The sequence below is a fragment of the Strigops habroptila genome, chromosome 5 (assembly GCF_004027225.2).
Source record: "Strigops habroptila isolate Jane chromosome 5, bStrHab1.2.pri, whole genome shotgun sequence".
Classification (NCBI taxonomy): domain Eukaryota; kingdom Metazoa; phylum Chordata; class Aves; order Psittaciformes; family Psittacidae; genus Strigops; species Strigops habroptila.
Window position 1 is genome coordinate 67,337,443 of NC_044281.2, and position 12,878 is coordinate 67,350,320.

A 12,878-nucleotide genomic window follows, 5' to 3' on the forward strand; every position below is an offset into this window, starting at 1 on the left:
CAGGGCAGGAAGCCCCCAGCTCACCAGCGCCGGCAGCACAGCCACATCACAGCCCCGCGCGGGGCCGGGAATGCGGCCCTGCCCATGCACCAACAAGAGCCCCACTGTTCAGGCTCCACGGAAGTAAACAGGGTCCCTGCCAGCACATTCCTGCTGCCGCCCTCCTGACCCCTCCTGCCTGCACCTCACACCCCCCTGCTGGGGACCCATCCCCAGGGCAGCATGGACCATGTGTGGCAGCCCCCAGTCTGCACGCCCTGCCCCGGCATGCAGGGACACGGAGAGCCCGGCCAGGCAAATAAAATAGATGGCATTTATTAGCAAAATAAAGGACAAACTCTTCCTCGCAAGGCCCTGCCAGGTGGCCAGGGCCGCCCCACGCAGCCCCATGCTGCTGCTTCCAGTGCCAAAGGCAGGTCCTGCTCTGGGCAGGATGGGCAGCGCTGCCCGACAGGCGACAGCATCCGCAAGGCACCAACCAGCCTGCTCAGCTGCACCTGCTCAGCCCTTTCAGTGAAGCAGCCCAGTGCTTTTGGATGCGGTGCAGGACCCGTCCCAGCTCTGAGATGCAGGGTGCCCTGCCTGCCCACACAGAGGGGCCTGGGCAGCCCAGCGGGGTTGCCAGTGGGGCTGAAGGTGCAGCCTCCAGGCTCAGTCCCGGCCCTCCCAGGCATCCTCCCGCTGCTTGTTCTCCAGGCGCTTCCTCTCTGCAGAGACAAGAGGAGGGTCAACCCCATGTCCCCATCGCCCCTTCCCACACAGCACCCTGTGAGAAGGGTATCCACAGGGAGGGTCCCCCCACACTGCAGCCTCCCAGAGGCATCCAAATCTCACCCTGGGCTTCTTGCAGCTTCCTCCGCTCAGCTTCTCGCTGGGCTGGTGTCTGCTTGCTGCGGACTCCCAGGGCACCGATCACCAGCCGTCTGGCCAGGGCAGCTGATGTTTCGGGGCGCTCCTTGGCTGGCTGAAGGTATTCTGGGTGAGCAGAGATGGGGGACATCAGTAAGGGCACCCTGGGAGGATGCAGCACTTAAGTGCTGTGGAGCCATGCGGGCTGCCCCACCCCTCCCCAGTTATCAGGATGAAGATGCTGCAGCACAAGCACCATCGCACAAGCCGGCAAGGGGCAGCACCACTCACCAGCATATGCCCTGGCTTTGGCTTTAGAGGCACGGGTACCCTGGGAGAGTGGACGTGTCTTCACCATCAGGTGCTTGGTGCTGAGGGCATCGCGTGCTGCAGGGAGAGAGCAGTAGTGTCCATGTGTGGGGCCAGCCCCATGCCAACGATCCAGCCACGGGAGAGGCAGGAAAGCCCCCCCTCTGCCCATTCCCTGCCAAACAGGGAGCAGTACCTGTTATGGGGCTGGAGAAGACACCCAGGGCATGTGTATCATCCACCCACTTAATATCAAAGCCTTTTTTCCTGCCGGAGAGAGGGAAGCTCAGCAAAGCATTGGCACTAGGTGGGCAGGGGTCTGAAGCAGAGCCCAGGTAGGGGACACCAGTGCTGGGGATAGGGTACTGCAGGCGGACTCACTGATAGCTGCAGAAGACACGCATCAGGTCCTCAGTGCGGAAATCTGAGGGGAAGTCATAGATCTCGATGACGTGGGGCAGCTCATCATCGCCAATGTCCGGTGCAGCGGGCTCAGCCCCATAGTAGTCAAAGCCAGGTGACTGCCGGCTCTCCCGCCGCTTCTCACCCCCTGAGAGCTGCAGGGGTAGGAGAGGCACAGCACTGAGCAACCGCTGCCTGTCTGCCCCATGCCAGCTCCCAATCCATGGCAAGTGCTCCCTGGGAAGCGGTTCTGCCTCCACAGCCCACCCCAGCACTGCAGATGGATTCATGGCATCGAGATATTAGGAGTTATTGACCAGAGTTCTTACGCTATGCACTTGCTTTTCCCATTACCAGCACCCCTCCACTTGCTGTGCTCTGCAATCCCGCCAGAGACACAGTCGGAATGGCACTGGTGAGACAGTGCGTGCACCCCCACAGTGACCCGAAATACGTTTGGGGAACCACAAGGAGCAGGACAGCAAGGCCAGGAGGAAAGACTGATGTCTGCCTGCCATGCGGAAGCAGTGGGCTTGGCATGCCCCAGCTGCAGCACATGCACTGGAGCAGCCTGTCAGCACCTCAGCCACCAAGGTGGAAAAGCCAGCGCTCTCCTGAGGAACAAGTCCTGGTGGTTCATCAGCTGCACAGCTAAAATTTATGCCTCGTTTCTCATTTGAATTTTTCTGCCTCTGCCTTCCAGCTGGTGGATCTTGTTCTGCCTCTCTGTTGGATTAAAGAGCCTGAGTCCCCAGTCTCCTCCCTGTGATGGCACTTACTCATGCTAATCAAGTCCCTTCTCAATCTTCTTCCTGATAAGCTAAACGGGTTGTGCGCCTTTAGTATCTCACAGCGGGGCACTTCCTTCAGCCCTAAAAGATGATGGCTCTACACTTTTTTTACCTGTTCCATTTTTCAACCTTCATTTTAAAACACGGGCAGCAGCCTCCCATTCCCATGACTCTGGGCTGCAGCTGCCCCCTATTCCCCTCTGCCCCAGAACACTGATGCCAGTGTGCCACACTGCATCGCCCTCTGCCCAGTGAGCTACCCTGTATCGCTTCCTGCACTCCTGCTTTCCAAACTGCACCATGCCAATGGCCAAGGGTGCTGCAGCTGAGACACTGGGCCAGGCACAATCTAAAGCCATCGGAGGCTCCCCCGTGCTCCCCGCAGCATGGTGCCATGGACCAGGTACATAACTCAGCCAGGTTCCCAGCCTGATCCCCCAAGCGATCGTAGCAGAACACACCGTGGCTGGAAGAGTCCATAAATCCCAGCCAGCTCAGTCAATAAAAAGTGCTCATTTTGACAATTTTATGGGGAAGATGGATTCACAGCAGGTGAGGGGGTGCTGCCGGGGCGGCTAGATGCCGGCGGAGGGTAGAGCTGAGTGATGGAGCTCACAGGACAGGCCAGCACTGCTGGCAAAGCCACCTGCTCTGCCACCATCACCCTTTAACCAAGCGCACCCCTGCCTGCTCAGGAAGGCAAAGGAGCCATTCCCGGGCAGGATGAAGCCCTGCGGTGCCGCTTGAGGGAGCAGAGCACTCAGGTAGTGCCAGGTGAAGGGAAGATGATTACAGAGCAGGAGCACAGGGTGCCAGAGCGGTCCTTGACCTTCACAAATCACAAAGTGTGGCAGGGCAGCAAGGACAGGAGCCATCTGGCAGTGGGCTCAGCTGCACGGCAGGCATGGCTCAACAGGTCCCGCAGTGCTGCCAGCCCAGGCACACAGCGTGCCCAGAGCCCCTCAGCCACGGGGCAGGGCAGGGAGCAGGAGCTGGGGTATGGCTCATGGATGGACAAAGGGACAGCAGAGACAGGACACCACGGAAAACAAAGCCTGTCCATCACACCTTGCTGCTCTCTAAAGACAGACCCTCACCAGAGCATGTTAGAGGGGTCCATGGCCGCTTCCTTACACTCCCTCCCACTTGCTGAGAGCGCACCTCAGGAGCTGGAGGGAAGAAGCTGGAGGAGCTGTATGGCCCCAGCATACATACACCATGGTCCCCACCTCGCTGCACCAGCTGATGAAGAGTCCTCCAAGCCCGCAAGGAAATGGTCGCAGTGCTTAATTATCCTCTGTGCTCGAACTGATTTCTACTCTGAATTTGTCTGGTTTCAGCTTCCAGCCAATGGATCTCACTATGGCGTTTTTTCCTGCTAGATTAAAGAGCCTTCCACTATCAGAAATCTCTCCTCCATGCAGAACGTCATAAATCTTGCTCTCTGCCAGCTATCCGCATCGCATAAGGATTCAGTTACGAGGAAGAACGTTACTAATTTCCTTGTCTTTTTTGTTAATTAACAACAGCTCCCTCACCCCAAGAGCCTGTGCCCTCCCTGAGCAGCCACATCTGCCTGCCGAGAGCTCGGAGGGCTCAGGAAGCACCAAGCTCAGCATGGGAATCTGCAGGGGGTGAAGATGGGAACTTTTAATTGATAAACTCCCTTTTCAGGTTCTTATTTACCCATTTGGGGAAGCTCCCTGGAAAGCTTAAACTTCGCTCAAAGCTAACACAGATACTCCAGGGCTCCTCGGAGTTAGCGCCCATGCTGCACAGCACAACCTTGCCCACAGCATCCTATGGCTGAACCATACCACGGGCCCTCGCGGGGCCAGGCAGCCACTCAGCTGCACCCAAGGACAGAGCCGTGCCCACCGTGCCCTCCCCTGGAAAGCCCGCACCACATGTACCATCAGAGCAGCAGCACTGTGCCCTTCGCACCAGCACTCACCACAACCTCCCCGCTGGGGCCGCAGCCGGGGGGAGCACAGCCAGGCAGGGATGGGGGTACCCAACATCCTTCCATGTCTCCCTCCAAGCAGCCCCAGAGGTGAGCCCCATGTGCCCCACACCCAGCCCCATGCTGGGCTGGGAGAGGGCACACCAGCCCGAGCACGGCCCCGCAGACAAGGTGTGTACCAGCGTCCCTTGGTAAGGATGCTGTTATCAGGCACTATGAACCACTTCGCACCCTGCTTCCAGCCTGGGGTGGGCAGACACTGATGGTACCAGTATTAGTGCTGTTTGTTACTTCAGGCACATTAATGCCATTCGGAAAATTACCAGGCTGATGCTACTGATTTAAAATGCAGTAAGGGATATCCAGCCTCGTTGCAGAAGCTGAGCTTCCCTCGTGAATGGCAGGAAAAGAGTAGGTCCTGGTGCTAAGCAGCTAATTGTAGTAAATCCAGCCGCATGCGTGCAGGAGGGGATGGTAATGAGCCACAGCTGATTAAGAAGCCGTGGTTTCGAGGAAACATCCCGTTGCTATTTCAATGGGAGCCCATACTTCTCAGCCCATTTCTTTATCACCAGCCCTGGTTTCACAAGGGTGCAGTTGCAGTTTACGGCGCTCAAGCAGGTTTTACTGGGTGCACTTTATGTACTATAAGAGGTAAGATCTCCACAAGCCTTCAATAGCACTGGGGGACAGGATGGGAACCAGCCAGGGGGTGAAGGTGGGGGTCCCTGGTGTTTTGGCACCGCAGGCAGCTCATGCCCTTAGGGACAGCTGACGGTAACAGCAGGCAGTACAGAGAGGCTGGCTGTGTGCCCTGGGTGCAGCCCGCCCCCCCATGCACCCACCTGAGAGGACACACAGACAACTGACCCCCTCAGACCCCTGCCCCCATAGGCAGCAGCCATTATCCCTGCAAACCCCCACGGGTGCTGGCTCGCAGGACCTACCTCCTCCAGCAGGCGTGGGTCTAGACAGTCTCCATCGTCATTGAACAGCATGTCCCAGCTCTCCTCAGCACCTGGGCTGGCCTGGTTTGGGGTTCCAGTGCTGGTGCTGGTCTGCCCTTCCTTTGGGGAGCTGCTACGGAGACCTCTCTCCTCCTCCTTGGACTCCTGGCCGCACTGGTGCTGCTGTGGCAAGCCTGCATCCTCATCTGCCCCTGCTGGCTCCTCAGCCCAGGCTGCGGGTGAGAGTTCCTCTACACCATGGCACAGCAGCTCCAGAGGCGCCAGGGGCTCCCGGCTCCCTGAGGGTGCCCCATCCCATGATCCGCTCGCCGGCTCCTCGCTAGCACCCAGCCGGCCACTCTCAGTGCCGGTGCTGCCATCTGTGCAGGCAGAAGGGCTGCCCACTCCCTCCACAGCAGTCACCGGATCTCCCTCCCCACCAGGATGCCCAGCACAAGCAGTGCTCTCCTCCTTGCTGGGAGGGAGCTGGGATGGGCTGCCCATGCCCTGCCCCAGGGTGCTCTCTCCTGGGAGTACTGGAGCATCGTCCATGCCAACCCTTGAGCTCTCGGGTTTGCAGCTGGCTCCTGGTGCTCCCAAGGCACTCTCTGCCATGCCTCCCCACCTCTCTTCCTCATCCTCTGGAACCCCAGTGGCACAGCCCTCGCTCTGCCCTGCCTGAAGAGACCCCACACACTCCCTCTCCTCCTCCTGGGCTTTCAGACCCGGAGCCTCCCATGCCAGCCTGGGCACACTGCTCTGGTCACCCAGCCCTGCCGGCTGCAGGACACCCTCTCCTGGGCTCTGGGAGACACCCCCAGCTGGACCTGGGGACATCTCTGGCACACCACTCATCCCTGTCTGACATGCTGGTGTTGGGCTAGTGGCAGGCATTAGGCTAGTGAGGTCAATCCCAGGCTCAAGGGTAGCCTCCACAGCCCCAGGCTGGGCACTCAGTGAGGATGGAGAGTCAGGCTGAGTCCTCATCATCTGTCGGCCGTGGCTGACCTCCCCAAGTCCTTCATCATGGGATGCTTTGTCCTGAGCAACAGCTGGATCCAGGCACGGCTCCCCTATGCTGGGTGATGCTCTCAGGCTCTCTGGTGCAATGGGGCAGTTGCCTCCCAGCCTCAAGCTGTGCCTGGCAGAGGCTGCCCGTGGCTCCTTTGGGCCAGCGTCCACCTTGCTCTCCCTCCTTGCCACTCTGCCCACCTGTGTCCTGGCACGGGGGCTTTGCCTCTGCCCCTCGCTGCTGCCCTGGCAAGTGTCCTGCACCAGGCGGTGGTTCTCAGCCTCCCCGTGGTGCCCGGCTGATGCACTGCCCGCCGCTTGTGCTGCTCTCTCCCGCCGCGCTTTGGGCACGTAGAGGGCCATGTCTGGCTTCCTGCGGCGCGGCCGGCCGCCCTCAGCTTCCTGCTGCATGGTGCCACCGCTGCCTGCCAAGGAGAGACAGTGTCACTGCCCTGCCTGTGCCCCAACAGCCCCGCCACCGGGCACATGGTGGGCAGCCCCTGCCTGGGTCAGTGGGTCAGGGTCCCAGTCTGGCACCCACCCTCACACCAACAGCACTTGGCACACAGCAATGGACAAGCAGAGCCCCGACACTGCACCCACCACAGCAGGTCTGCAGCTGGGGTTTGGCACTCAGAGCACCCCACAGCCCTACAGCCTTTGGTGAGGTTTATCGGGCTTGGGTGAAGCAGGGAAACCCTTCTAGCATCACTGGGATGCCTGCTCCACTCTGGTAGCTTCTTTCTGGAACGCCCTAGCCCCAGGGGCCAGCATCCACAGCTGAAGCAGGACACACAGCCCTTGCACCATTCGTGCACCAAAATCTGCGGAGAAGCTAGTGGCAGCCACAGAGCACCAGAAACAAAACCCCAGCCCAGGGACACCCCGGCACAAGACCAGGACTGCCACCCCAGCATGCCACAGCCCCGCTCACCTGCTGCCCTGTCCTGGCAGAGATTTATTTTTCATCATCTTTGGCAGAAGCAGGCACACCACAAGCTGCCAGGCCCCCCTGCCCCTATAAATATGCATCAGAGTTTAGAGAGATGGATGGCGTGGGGGGCTGCGCTGCGGTTGAGGGGAAAGCAGAGCAGGGCTGGGCTGGGGCCCCGTGATTAATCACTGCCCACTCCGTTTAGGGGGATCCATCACAGGCCGCTGTCAGGTAAATCACTGGAAAAACACCTCTTCAGTAATTAATGTGAAGTGACGGATGGACAGCCCCCGGGCCCATTAATCTGGACCATCAGCGCCGACCGAGATTATGAATGTCAGGATGCATAAACTGCCGGCGGATCAATAGGGCCAGGAACCCATCCAAGGCTCTCATTTCCGAGGCACCTCCGGTACATTAGCCTCCCATCCATGCAGCCCCCGACCAAGGCGCGAATGCTCCCCGTGGCCCCTCACCGACAGCCGGCAGCGGTGCCGGGAAGGCGAGGGGAGGCCAACCACCGGCTGGAAAGTGGCCGGGGCAGCCCGTGCCACACAGCACCATCCCCTCCTCCTGACAGACAGATGGACAGACAGCTCCCTCAGTGTGATGGATGGATGGGTCTCTCTGGAAACCGCTGGCAAGCCAGGCCAGGGCAGTGCTCCCCAGCATCACCGCAGCATCCGTGCCTGCGCCTCGTGCCGGTGCACTCCTGCCCACCTCTGTGGCACGAGGCGCAGCCACGGGCGCCGCAGGGATGCTGGACACCATCCCAGGGCTGCCCCAACCATTTTTCTGTCTCCGCAGCTCTTGTCATTTTTTTCTCCCTCTTTGATACACTAATTTTGCTGGCAGAACGATCCACTTTATCGACCGCGAGAAAGGAACATATCCTATAAACCCTCCAAGGTCTGGATTAGTCATTTCTCAAGACCAAGGCATTATACATTTTCTCACTGAGCAGCAGCCTGGGTGCCAGAGAGGAGGGGGCACCAGGAGCCCCCCTGGCACCACCATTTTCAACCACACAGAGCTTCCAACTGAACTGAAGCATGTTCTGCTAAAGGACTTTTCCTAGCCAAGCCCATGGGACATCACCGAACAGCCTGGGGAGAGGAACACCGATCCCCTCAGGCTCTGCTTCCCGAGAATTTCTAGCATGGGGAGCAGCCAGGAGCAGCACTGTTCCACGCACATCCCAAGTCACCTCCAAGAAGAGCCTTCACACGCAGGATTTATGGGCTCCTCGAAAGCTTGCCGTTCACCTTGCCTCACTCTCCAAAAGCAGATGGTGAGGCATTAGCCAGACGGCTGGTGCTAGGAGCATCCTCTCCCCGCACAGCTTTGCCTCTGCCTGCCTCTCGCTGAGTGGGAAGAGCCACTTCCCGCAGCCTTGGGAGAAGCACAGCAAAGTCGTGGCTGCCCCACATTGGCAAACAAGTGCTGCACCACTTTGTTTTCTCCCCGCAGGGCAGCACAGCTCCTGCCCCCAAGCCTATTACACACTTCATCGATGCCACAGCCACGCGTCGGCACCAACTGATTACACGCTCCAGGAGGCAGAGCAACAGCCCTGGCTTCAGGTCTCATTCACACTACACTGGACAGGGCAATCCTGCTGCTTCCAGACTCTGGGATCAAGCTTGCACTGCAAAGCCAGACGGCAATGGGCAGCACATCCCCAAAAGGGCACATGATGCCCTGAGTGCTGCCCTGCTTTTGGAGCCAGCTAGCAAAACAGCTCAGCACTGCAGCACCAAGCAAGGAAAGGCATGCCACAGTACCATGGCAAAAGTGGTGGTGGGAGAGCTGTCCAGCTGCCTGGCATGTAATGCCCACCAGCCCAGTGCAACACAGTCTGGTGTGGCCAGGGGGATGCTGGAGCATCAGCCAGAAGGTGGCCAGAGCTCCCTACAGCACAGGCTCCCCTCACACCATCCCCAGGAATATGCTGCTCATGGGGAGCTTGTGCTTGTGGCATGAGTTTGTGAAGCCTCAGAACAGCTGCTCAGGCAACGTACCAGCCTGCATTTCTCCTCTAGTGACCATATGCAGCACAGATGGGCGGCATTTTCGCCCTGATTTCTCACTCCCTTCCTGTCCCAAGAAGGATCCAACAAACAACAGCAAGACAGGGCTTGTCATCACAGACCTGACTGCACAGTGCATCGCCGAATTCCTCCATCATCTGCACCCCTGCCCAGCAGGTGAGGATACCTGCAGCACAGCCCCATGGCAAAGCCAGGGCCCCTGCGGCCAGTAGAGATGCCAGCCACAGTCCCGCTTGGGGAACCTGGGAAGAGGTACCAGTGCTGGGCTGCAGGGCTCATATGGATTGTGCCAGTTCCCAGAAAAGTTTCAGTGCCACCCAGCGCCCTCCCAGCAGGCTGCCGCATTTCCTGGCAGGGAGCTGTATTTTTAGCCTTCGAGGTTTCTAATTCCACTCAATCTATACTCCCATCAATAGAGCAGATAACCTTAAAGCCTTGACAGTGAACGGGGATGGCAGCAGCGGGGCACTGGGAGCCTTGGGGGACCATGCGCAGCCTCGGCACGCAGCTTGCGCACCCGCAATGTCACTCTTTACGGCCTGCCACAGATTGGGCTCTTTGGAGGGGGAAAAATAAATAAATATAAGAAGAGGACCAATAAAAAGGCAGGTACAAGGAGATTCTAAACAGCCCCACTGGGGAACCCGCCACTTGCAGGGCTCATCCCATGCCAGGCACATGCCTTGGCACACTCGCTGACTGCACAACATAGGTGCCTGCAGACCGGGTAAGGATTGTCAGAGGTTTTGGCTACCTGCACCTCTCCTGCTCCCAGCAGACATCCAGCCCGGCCCGCCTGGCTCACACAGCAGGCGACGGGGCCAGCAAAGGGCCTGGATACCCAGCAGGGAGAGAAAAGGCAAGAGCACAGTGCTGCCAGCACAGGGCAAGGCAAAATACTCCAAGGAACAGAGAGATGCATCCTGTCCAATACCCACTACAGCCCCACAGGTTTTAAGACAACCCTGTGCCCTGCTGCCAGGAAAAAATATGTTCTCCAGCAGCTGGAGCAAATGCTGGCTACGGGAGGAAGAAGAAAAGGCATCAAAGGTGCAGAGAAAAAAGAGATTTCAATTGTGTCTTTCATTTTCAATGCTCTCAGGAGACACCTGGAACAAGAGGAGGGTGAACACTTTCAGACAGGAGGAGGATTTCTAAGTCAATAGTGTCCACTCACAGCTGCGGGAGAGAAAAGGGACAACAAACCAGCAGAAGGAGTTAACAGCTGGAGAGCTAAGCTGGAATACAAAGGACTTTACAAATAAACTCGGCAGAATCAGCACAAAAGTGAAAAGATCTATTAATAAACAAGGAGGGAAAGAAAAATTAATGACGGCTCAAAAATAAAGATGACTCAAAAGGGCAAAATTACTGTTTTTAACCAGAAAAATGCAAATGAGGCAGAGGCCTCGCAAAAACACCTGCAGGGAAAGCAAAAACAGCATCTCCACGTAGACATGGTCACCTGGCCAGCGTGGCCGGTGCCAACACGAACTCATGAACCCATCAACACATACATGGTGCCCAGAAGAAACCAGGGCCCTGGTGACAGGCAGAGCAAACCAGGAGCTGATTTTGTGTGTCAGAAAGGAGAATAAACCTGGAGCCAGGTGCAGGATAAACCCTGTGCTGATCCCTAGCACAGAACACAACGGGCAGAGGAAGGAGCCTGCACACCCACCATGACGGGCCCCTGGATGAAGGATGTTGGCTTGCCCAGCAAGAGGTGTTTTGGAAGAATTGCTGGACAAAGCCTTTGGATAAGGCAAGCAAGACGCATATTAGCTGAACTTCAGGGTACTGTTTTACACCATCTCCCAAACTTTCACTTGAATAGTGAAATGTAATTAAAGTTGTAGATGGCACTGAGGTGTTGCAAACACTGGCCAGAACAGGGAAATCATTCAAAGGATCTGAGAAATGTAGGTAGGAAACAAAGTGAGACCCAGTCTGGGAAAATGAAGGTGAAGTAACCCAAAGCAGCCATTCAGTGGGCAGGAACAGCCTGAAAAGCAAAGCCCAGAGCCCTGTGGTGCACTTAGACCAAAAAGCAGGTGGCTGGGGTGACCACCCCAAAATGTGCAAGGGGCAAACGCTGGTCACCAGCATCATGCCATGGGCCAGTGCAGGGCTGCGACAGCCCCAGAGTGGGCAGCAAGCAGAGCCTCGCAGGCAGCATGAAGGATGGAGGGGATGCTGAGGGCAGGTAGGCAGCTATGAAAAACAGCGTCCAGTGCCTGGGAGCACCGGGCACGTGTTTTATGAGCCATGGGAGCCCGGCACACCGAGCACCCGGGGATGTTGTATAACTCCCCTGCCCTCAAGGCTGTCACTGCCAGCATCACTCAGTTACTCAATAAGCTGGGGAGAGTTATGGGCTGTGCAATGTGCCATCTTATCTGGGTGCTCCAGGGGCTGTGTGCCAGAGAAGGGAGGGACGAGGCTAGGCCATGGGGTGGGGGTCAGGGGTGGGACATGGGGTGAGGGTTGGGACAGGGAATAGTGGTCAGAGCCTGAACATGGGGTGGGAGTTGGGGCAGGGAATAGAGACTGGGACAGGGAATAGGGTTCAGGGCTGGGACAGGAGATAAGAGCTGGGACTGGGACAGGGGATAGGGGCTGGGACCGGGGATGGGAGTCAGAATTGGGACATGGGGTGGAGGCTGGGACAGGGGATAAGGGGGGCTGGTACAAGGGGGGCTGGTACAAAGGGTGGGGGACAGGGCTGGGAGACAGGAGAGGGGTCGGGGCTGGGACACCGGAGTGAGGGACAGGGCTGGGGCAGGGAGTGGGAAGAGCAGGGCAGGGGCACAGTGTGCAGCCCGGGGACCGGGCAGGGCTCGCACTGCGGGCTGCTGTGCCCCCCGTCCCGAGCTCCCCGCCGGGCCGTGCCCGGCCGTGCCGCCTGCCAGGCCGCCGCCGTTACCAGTGGCCGCGCCGGGTCCCCCGCCGCTCCGCGCCGCCGCCGCCGCTTCCGCCGCGCCGGGCCCGCCCCATCCCGCCCCGCCGCGGGGAGCGCCGGGACCTGTAGTGCGGCACCGGCACCCGCCCCGCGCCCCGGGCGGACGGTCCTACCCGGCGGGGCAGTCCCGGCGGTTCCCCCGGCCACGCTGGCACTCCCGTGCACCCCCCGCTCCTCTGCGCTTCCCGAGTTGGGACCACCACGGGCATCCCCGAGGCCACCGCGGTCCTTCCTGCCCCAGGCACCACCGAGGGCAGGGCGCTCCGTGGCTGGGGGGGTAATGGACATGGGGGTGCAGGAGGGAGAGCGATCCCCGCTCCCGCCCGCCCGCCCGCGGGCACTGGGGAATTGCCGGGGGCTCAGACCACATCCCGGCGTGCCGGCTGCCCAGACACCCAGCCCGGGGAAGGTGTCTGCGCCGGTTCGCTCCGCTTCCTTCCCGGGGTTTGGCGAGGAGCAGCCTGCCTGTGCCCCGCACGTAATGAGCGGGGCCCCGCCGCTCTCACGCACTCGCAGGCAGCTTGGGCAGAGCCGGGAACGTGCCCGGGGCCGCCGTATCCTCCGTCTCCCTAATGAAGCGCTGGTGCTGCAGAGCACTCCCGAGCCGGCCTGTGCCGGGGGAAGGATGGGGGAACAGGGCTGGATTGTCCCACAGGCAG

The 12,878-nt window shown here is 59.3% G+C and overlaps 1 protein-coding gene across 3 annotated transcripts; it reads right to left on the reverse strand.

The window, feature by feature from the left end:
• Positions 1-297: 297 nt before the first annotated feature.
• R3HCC1L (R3H domain and coiled-coil containing 1 like) lies at positions 298-12,215 on the reverse strand. 3 transcript variants are annotated; one of them, XM_030486818.1, is made up of 7 exons: positions 12,184-12,215; positions 5,262-6,697; positions 1,540-1,715; positions 1,355-1,425; positions 1,141-1,236; positions 835-975; positions 298-707 (listed from the first exon to the last, which is right to left on the reverse strand). In XM_030486818.1, the coding sequence occupies exons 2-7, from the start codon at positions 6,681-6,683 to the stop codon at positions 652-654; spliced, it is 1,962 nt and encodes a 653-aa protein (XP_030342678.1). In that variant the 5' UTR covers positions 6,684-6,697; positions 12,184-12,215; the 3' UTR covers positions 298-651. The 3 variants fall into 3 exon arrangements, 2 of the variants coding, with proteins under 2 accessions (XP_030342678.1, XP_030342680.1); XM_030486820.1 differs by lacking the exon at positions 12,184-12,215 and adding an exon at positions 10,367-10,381; XR_003991496.1 differs by lacking the exon at positions 1,355-1,425.
• Between the last annotated feature and the right edge of the window lie 663 nt (positions 12,216-12,878).

Excerpts from the sequence above, each read along its gene's own strand:
- R3HCC1L (XM_030486818.1), bottom strand. The coding sequence starts at position 6,683 with ATGCAGCAGGAAGCTGAGGGCGGCCGGCCGCGCCGCAGGAAGCCAGAC. Across the intron at positions 1,716-5,261 it reads ACCCACGCCTGCTGGAGGAG|CTCTCAGGGGGTGAGAAGCG; the intron begins GTAGGTCCTGCG and ends CTACCCCTGCAG. Across the intron at positions 1,237-1,354 it reads CTTCTCCAGCCCCATAACAG|CACGCGATGCCCTCAGCACC; the intron begins GTACTGCTCCCT and ends CTCTCCCTGCAG.